Below are 8,771 nucleotides of genomic sequence, written 5' to 3' on the forward strand. Positions count from 1 at the left end.
TGTCTTCTTTATTATATATGCTTACATTGTCTTGTTATTTTTCTTTGCAAGATAGTAATGTTCTTTTATGTTTCACTGTGAGAAGGAATTTCATGTTGGCTGCTTGCGTAGAAGTGGACTGTGCGATTTAAAAGTAAGTTAGAGATGTTAGTGCTTCTTATTTTGTTTATATGGATCTATATATTAAATTTGGGTATCTTCTCACTATGTTTTGTGTATCTTACTGCAGGAACTCCCAAAAGACAAGTGGTTTTGCTGTGATGACTGCAGTAGGATTCATATAGCTCTACAAAATTCGGTATCACTTGGACCCAAGATTGTTCCAGCTTCATTATCACATATCATACTTAAGAAGCATGCAGATAAAGGATGGTTTATTGATGGAGCAAAGGATGATATTCAATGGCGAATTATAAGTGGAAAAAGTCGATATCCAGAACATCTGCCATTTCTATCAAGGTGTGATGCTATTTCCGGGTAAGTTATTATTGTACCAGAAATTCTACTAATTTCCATGCTTATTTAAAGGGTAGCGATGATACTAAGTTTTGAAGATTGGGAGTCTATTCAAAGATTTTAGTTTGCATTTGACATTAGTTGCTTCTGCTTGCAAACTCTGGTTTTATTAATGTACTTTATCCTTTATATGACTTCAATCTGTTACTTTTTTGCTTGAATGATCCTTTTTTTTAAGAAAAAATTATTTGGTGGTTGCTTTTTGATGGATGCAAAACTATGTGATAAGTTTGTCTAAAACAAGTAGGAGAACTATTAAGAAATAGCTTAAGAATCATGTTTCGGTGATGAAAATAGTAATCACCCTTTCCCTTGTCATATTTATTTTTATCATTTAAGTGATGTTTTTTTTCTTTTAAATATGTATTGGATACTTTTCTCCTAATGACTGTGAAACTGATTTATATTTCATGTGACACAGTGGGTTCTTCAATAGTACAATTTTTTAACAACATTTAAGAATTCTGTTCATGTTATCTTTATGGTGGATGGCTCTTGAGAGCTCTCCACCACATATATAATTATATTTCAAGCTTACACACACACATATATATTTAAATATATACATATATTGATTAAAAATAGTTTATTAAAAAATAAGATACTGTTTTTTAATTGAATGTGGCAGCAATTTCTGCTTTCTTCTTCTTTTTTTCCTGAATGTTTGTTGGAGTTATCAATTTAAGTGTTGATTAGATGTGTATTTTTTTGTTTAACTTATCCTTTTTACATATTTACGACATTACCCATTTAGACAACGGGGATTAATTTTTGGGGGAGAAAAATAGGTTGTATGTGTCATGAGTTTCTGTAATTTCCATAGGCTCTCACAAATAGCATCTAATTTTCTGATTTGTAATGCACAAGAGTGTTTTGATCCTATTGTAGCAAGATCTGGTCGTGATTTGATTCCTGTTATGGTGTATGGGTAAGAAAAGTTAGCCTATTAGTTTGTGATTTATGTGATAATATATTGGCAAGCAAAGAATCTTAATTTATGATGTCTTTTGCTTTGGAAATTTGTAGAAGAAACATTTCTGGTCAAGAGTTTGGAGGAATGTACTGTGTAGTTTTAACTGTGAGGTACTACGCCTTTTCTAATATTATATTGGGCAATATGTTATGTTAATGTTCTTTCTTTAATTGGTTATTGATATGAGTATAATACCTTTCATCTGAAAATGCATCCATCCACACAGGTCTATTGTTGTATCAGCTGGTCTTCTTAGGATATTTGGTCGTGAGGTAGCCGAGCTTCCCATAGTGTCGAAAACTAGAGAACACCAAGGGAAAGTAGGAACAAATGAAACTTTGATTTTTTTTTTCTTCTTCTTAGTATTTTAGTTTGGTGTGTTCTCTTAAAGCAATTTATCCTATATCCATGATTATCTAGATTTTTGCTATATTCATGTTGATGAGCAAATCATGCTCTGTATCTTTATTCATGCAATGACTTTGAAGGAAAGATTTTGATGCTCATAAATTAAAAGTTCATGTGATTTCACCTTTCCTAAGATATTGAATGTATAAATATATATATATACACGTGAGCCATTGTAAATAGTGATGAATGTCTCCTCTAGTTTATAAACAATAATAAAAAAGATCCATACAAGCGTTTAGGTTCTATATATAATATAGGGATAGATGATATATGGACATTTAGTTTTGAGATAACTAGTTAACTTTGAGACAATCAATTAGTTAAGTTGAGGCAACCCATTACAGTTTATGTTTTATTGAATGAGTAGCAAGCTTAATGTACTAAACAATATTTGTGACTTAGTCTTGAGGAAGGATCTTATGGCAATGTAAGTAACATCTCATTCAATGGAAGTCTTAAAGGCAGTGCTAATATAACAATAAAAAAAATTCTATAAGCCCTGCTAATTTAAAATTGTATTTGTCCTCTGTTTTTGCTAGTCTACTTAGTTTTGTTTCCTCAACCGAAATATATGAGTTTTTTTGGGTAACTGAGTTGCTTTGCAGCAAAAAAATATTTGTTTTGTTTCCTCTCTCTCTATATATTCTATATATGTATAAATCTGTTATTGTAAATTTTTATTGTGATATTAGATCAGGCTTGAGGATGCTGAGAGGAGCTTGGACTAGATCAAGCTGCAGCTAGCTTTGGGCTTTAGTCGAAATTTTCTGTAGGTTCCACTTCTATAGTTCTCTGAGATGGTACCACTTGATCTTATTGTTGCTGATTTCTTTCTTAGTTCTTGTAATCGGTATAAAATTTCAAATGCTTTGGTTCTTAATGTATGAATTATATAATGTTTTAGAAGCAAAATAAATTTTGCTTTATGGTTATACTTTATATATACTTTATAACTATTTTAAAGTACTATTTTAGCGCTACTCACTGTGTTTTTTTTTTTTTTTTTTTTTTATGATAACTAGCTATCAGCTTCAATGCTACAACTGTTGTCAGTGTTCAGAAACTTTTGATCGCAAGATCTCTTCAAAGGTACATATATGTGTGTACATAAAATCGTTAATTTATTTTTTATTATGCACTTTGGCATTGTTTGGGGTACTAGTGACTCAAATGAAGAACCTCTTGTAACCAGTTAATGTTGGTAAAGACTTGCTTTCCAAAGTTTTATTATGTCTTTGCATTTTCATCTTAAAAACTATTCAGAGTTGCTTCTTAGAACATGATGATACATTTGTGGTAATAATCTCATTATGTTCTTTTTCTTAGTAAATTTTTCTCTTTTGTTTTTCTCTTCAAATTCTATAAATGAATTATAGACTTGTACATAATTTTATTTTGATCAAAATTATGCTCAATCAGTTTGATCAAATGCTTACATGGAAATTATGAGTAAGTCCTTTTTTTTTTATCATTATGGCTCTTCATATATCTTTCCAGTTATGGAAGTGGTAAATAATTTTATATTTATTTATTTGTCTAATATTATCTTTATTATTTATATTTTTGAAATAAATTTGAGAGTGATCTGATTTTTTAAGAAAACCACAGATATGTGATATTTGGAAGGTCTCTAAGTTGCGTCAACATTTTTTGGGGATTGTTTAGATCTTAGGACATGGGTTTTTTATTTTTTATTTTCATGGAGCTTGGTTGTATAACAATGGAGGTTGGGCTCACTTGGCCTAGTCCAAGGACCTTATGGGTGTTTATCATTTACTCTATTTCTTATATCAAATATGCTAATCTTTTTATACACACTGATTTTTTTTTTATAGAGTCATTGGGTTCTGCAGCAATACCTGCTAGAAACTCTCCATCCTAAATGAGACAGTGGGAAATTTATGCAAGGTTATACTGTATAATTTTGTAATTTATATGGACTGTAGTAGTATGGAGTAATATGAATTTGTTTCAAAAATCTTTCTATGTTTTATTTTTGTTGTTTGTATGCTTATGTATGATCTCATGATTTGGGTGAGTTTCTTGATTTCACTTGAATAATTTTCCATATACACATGACAGTTTGTGGAATAAGTCTTTGTTTTTCTTTGTTTACAATTAAATGATTAACTAAGCATTCAAATCTTTTTGTCTGTGTGTTAATCCTCAATATAGTATCAAGTGTTTGTGACTGTGTTCCTTTGACTTCTTTGCTCCACATTGACTTGTGGGTGTGCTTTTCTTATATTCTTCTTGTGACTGTGTTATAAATGGGAATATAATTTGATCATGATTATTACTTGTATCTTAGTTGGACACTTTGATTATGATTTTGATCATGAATTAAAAGATTAAGATGCTTATGTTTAGCAAAATACTTCCAAGAAATATGATTAGTACAAGTACATAATGAAAAAAGTTGGTAGCATTTGAGGGATTAAACAATAGCAATGAAAGAAAAAAAAAAAGGGATAATATAGCCTCATTAGTCATCAACCTTCTGCAGGAACACAACATAATGAAAATTTCATCTGTTTGCCATAAAAATATTGCTAGACAATTTTATTGTGACAGTCTTGTCTCCATGAAGTTTAATAAAAAGGTCCATTTATTATGAGACATGTCTAGAATCCATTATTTTTTGTTTTTCCTCTTCTTTTTTTATATAATTCTTTGGCTGCTCCTTCTCATGATTAATTCAGTATTGATTATATTTTTTAGCTCATTACAAGTGTTGAATCACAATATTCAACACTTGCATATATTTAGATAAAGTTTAGTTCATTCATTCTCTATTCTCTTTGATGAATGTGGTGCTATTTGGAGAGACCAGTGATAAGGAACACAACATAATGAAGATTTCATGTGTTTGCCATAATGGAGTTGTATTGTATTATATGTATTTGGTTTCGATTCATGTTAGGGTGATTGGTGCAGGATAATTGGCCTTCTGTGATGTTTGCAATGGCAGGATGGGTGGTACTTAGCCTTGGAAATCTCTCAACTCAGTATGCTTGGGCTTTTGTTGGCTTATCAGTCATAGAAGTGATCACTGCAAGCATAACAGTTGTTATAGGTCCTTTCTTTCATTCTCTCTCTCTCTCTCTCTCTGACCATTTCTAAATGTTGATGTTTGTCTGTGTTGCTCTTATAGATACTGAATTTTTTGCTTCTGTTGTGATCTTTAATGGTGACAGGAACAACCTCGAATTACTTTTTAGACAATAGAATTAATAGAGCAGAGATCCTTTTCCCTGGCGTTGGCTGCTTCTTGGTTGCAGTTTGCCTTGCTTCTACTGTCCACTCATCTAATGCAGCTGATAATAAAGAAAAGCTTGAAGGTTTTTCATCTAAAGAGGGGTATGTTTCATTCATTAAATGTTAAGGTTATCAAAGAATTATCTTGTTTTTATTCATTTTCAAAAATAAAAATCATCGAGCTTGTTGAGTGATGCAATTTTTACTTAATTGTTTTGTTTGATGGTACACTTAAGGATAATGAGAATGAGCAGAAAACTAGCTGTACCATTATAGATGGCACTGTAAAAGACAATAATTTTTAGTATGGAAAATCAATTAAAATTCTCACATTTAGATGAAAAGTGATAATCTTGTGTTGCAAAAATACTACACAACAATATTTGGAAGTTCATCACCTGACATTCAAATCCAAACATCTCATATTCTCTATCACATTTAATAATTATAACTCTTACTACAGGTGTTTGGGAAAAGCACTCTCATTGGACTGTCCATATGTTTCTTTGCTGGTGTTTGCTTTTCTCTATTCTCACCAGCATTCAACTTGGCAACAAATGATCAATGGCATACATTGAAAGATGGGGTTCCTCACTTGGTTGTCTACACTGCATTCTTTTACTTCTCAGTATCTTGTTTTGTCCTTGCTATAATCCTCACATCACATTCCTTTACTACCCTATGTTGGACTTACCGAAATCATCATTCAAGGCTTATATGTTGAATATTTAAGACTACTTTAATACTTTAAGAACATTTTGTTGTTGATGACAGTGTTGAATGTTTTAAACTAATTTGTGGATTGTTAATATAATGTTGAATGTTTTTACTATTTGTTATTTGAAAATCAAGTTCATTTGATGATGCTAGTATATATTAGAAAGCTAATTTTAATTATATAAAAAAATTAAAATATAATAGAACAAATTAGTGTTATATAAATGAATATATAATGAGAATTTAAACTTATCTAAATATTAACATAATACGAAAAATGTGTTATAATATCTATTACAATAACACTTTTTATAAGTAAAGAATTTTGTTATGCAAACTTCATTATATAACACAAATAATGTGTTATACTAAAGTGTAGTATAACACAAATTTATAAGTATTGAAATGTGTTATATAATCGACTATAAATAATATAATTAAACACTTATCTATTTATTAAAATAACACAGAAAGTGTGTTATCGTTGACAGTATAATAGCACATCTGTATAACAATGATAAAGTGTTATGTAAAGTACCCTAACCTACGATAACATAGTTGGTCTTAACACATCAAAAAGTGTTATGGTATGTTTTGATAACAAATTTTTGGTGTTATTAAAAGCATTTTTTCTTGTAGTGAATCCTTAATAAACATACCTGTGACAAGTGTCACATTCTTAATAATTCTATCTAAACCTTAGGTTATAATAAATAATATTCTTAGGACCAGCTACGTCAAAATTAATATTTCTAAACCATAGGTGAAAACTAAAATTCTACCACTACCACTACCACTACCACTACCACTACCACTACCACAAGGGGTGAGCTTAAAATCCCAATAGGAAAACAACTAATATCAAATTACCAATAGTTTAATAAAACCCCTAAATGATTAGTTGTAGTGTCTCAGAATTTTACTACTACTAGTAGTAGTAGTAGTAGTAGTAGTAGTAGTAGTACAACTTAGTATTTTAGTTTTCGTGGTTATTGGTTCAAGCCGGAATTTAGTTAGAAACTCGTAGAAATAGTTATGGATTTTATAAGTTTAACCTATGGTTTAGAAATATTAATTTTAACATAAGGTTTTATTAATATAGCTAGTCCTAGAAATATTATTTATTATAACCTAAGGTTTAGATAGAATAATTAAGAACGTGACACTTGTCACATGTATAATTATTAAGGATTTAAGCATTTTGGATGAATAAATTAATAAAGGATAAGTCTTGACGGTCTAGAACCTTCCCTCATCTGTTAGGATCACATTTTACTCAGTCAAAGTGGTTTAAACAAATTCAAGTGTGCTGAAAGTGTGTAAAAACGTGTTTGAAATATCAGCGCATGCCGATGTATCGCAACTATAAGGGTCGATATATCACCTATGATTGATACGGAAAACACATCGACTTCGCACGAAAAAAACCACCGACTCTTAGGATTATGATGTAGGCGATATATCGCCTATAGGAGGCGATATATCGGCTCTAGTAGAAATTTTTGAATCTTCGTGGAATCCGAAACTAGAAACAACCCTCAACAACTTTGACTCATTCTTGAATGTTTTTGACCAAGTTCTGTGCATTTGTTGAGCGAAAAATGTTTTTTTTAATCATTTATTTATTCATTGAAATGGGAGTTACTTTCACTCCCTGAACTCTATAAATAAGACCCTTCACTCAGCCATTTTTCATCAGCTTTCAAGCACAGTTCAGAGCCTCTAGGCTGCTAAGTTCATTCTAGATTGAAACACTAGGGTTTCAGGGTAAAAGCTTTCAAATCTATAGCTTTTCTAAACACTTGGGAAGTAAGATTTTGGAGTGACTTTGGTGTTTGAGGTATAGAACGTAGCCCTAAGCTATCTAAGGTGCTTTTAATCGTCAGGTTTAGTCCATTTTCATTCTTCTTATTCTTTCCTTTTTCTTCAAATCCTAACTCGTTATAATGACTTTTGGTTAGGTGTTCAAATTCTTTGAAACTTAAGGTTTTTGGTAAGTCTTTTTCTGATGGTTTAGATCTTTTCTTCATCTTCTTTTCTCTAAAGGACTTATGGTTTCTTTATGTTTGGTTTTAGGAGTTTCCAATCCACTCTTGTCTCCAATATTCAGGTTTTTGGTAAGGAAAATTAGATAGTTTAGTTTATGATCTAGGCTATGTTTTTGTATGACCTAACATTTCAGGTACAATAAAGGGGTAAGTGTGTCTGGACCTAAGGTGTCCAATGATGTATGACGGACTTATGTCTAGTAGGCTTGGTTGCCAAAACTTTATGACGAACCTAAGTTGATGTTCGATGTATGACAGACTATTGTTCGAGGCTTAATTGCCACCTCTGTATAAACACTTATCTTTTTATTATATCTGACTTGTTATTATGACCTATAGTTATGATTATGATCTATGACCTATAGTTACGATTATGACTTATGATCTATGATTTATGACTATGCTTATGACTTAGATTATGATTTATGATTATGACTTAGGCTATGATGTAATATCCATTTTCCCAGAAGGACAATTTCGTAATTTTTTTCACTATGTGCATCCTTGTCATTTTTTTTTCTTTTCCTTTGATGGAATATTGGATATGCATGATTTCCAATGGTGATAATATTCATGGTTTCTTATGTTTAAATATCTCGGAAATGATTGTAAAATCTCAGCATGTGCATAATGCCAAATAAATAAATAATGACTCGGGTTAAAGTTATTATTTATTTTATGAATATTATTATTATTATGAGTATAATAATAATAATATGGTATGAGTTTTTTTTTTGAGTTATTATATTATTATTATTTAAATAGATTAAATAATAGTAATTATAAGCAATTATGAAATGACTATAATGTCCCCATTTTTGGGATTTGTTGAGGGATATTTTGAGGAC

The 8,771-nt window shown here is 30.5% G+C and overlaps 1 protein-coding gene and 1 long non-coding RNA gene across 2 annotated transcripts; both read left to right on the plus strand.

Moving 5' to 3' along the window:
• Positions 1-1,382: 1,382 nt before the first annotated feature.
• Positions 1,383-1,789, plus strand: LOC133801984 (uncharacterized). The gene is made up of 3 exons (XR_009877104.1): positions 1,383-1,444; positions 1,543-1,599; positions 1,716-1,789. It is a non-coding gene; the product is annotated as an uncharacterized LOC133801984 (long non-coding RNA).
• Positions 1,790-4,808: 3,019 nt separating this feature from the next.
• LOC133801806 (ureide permease 1-like) lies at positions 4,809-6,019 on the plus strand. The gene is made up of 3 exons (XM_062240046.1): positions 4,809-4,976; positions 5,098-5,260; positions 5,622-6,019. Exons 1-3 carry the CDS (start codon positions 4,856-4,858, stop codon positions 5,734-5,736), a joined length of 399 nt encoding a protein of 132 aa, XP_062096030.1. The 5' UTR covers positions 4,809-4,855; the 3' UTR covers positions 5,737-6,019.
• The last annotated feature ends 2,752 nt before the right edge of the window (positions 6,020-8,771 follow it).

This window comes from Humulus lupulus, chromosome 9 (assembly GCF_963169125.1).
Source record: "Humulus lupulus chromosome 9, drHumLupu1.1, whole genome shotgun sequence".
NCBI lineage: Eukaryota > Viridiplantae > Streptophyta > Magnoliopsida > Rosales > Cannabaceae > Humulus > Humulus lupulus.

Bases quoted from the DNA above. Each gene is read 5' to 3' on its own strand.
- LOC133801806 (XM_062240046.1), top strand. From the start codon at position 4,856: ATGTTTGCAATGGCAGGATGGGTGGTACTTAGCCTTGGAAATCTCTCA. The intron at 4,977-5,097 runs GTCCTTTCTTTC...TAATGGTGACAG, and splicing joins AAGCATAACAGTTGTTATAG to GAACAACCTCGAATTACTTT. The intron at 5,261-5,621 runs GTATGTTTCATT...CTCTTACTACAG, and splicing joins GGTTTTTCATCTAAAGAGGG to GTGTTTGGGAAAAGCACTCT.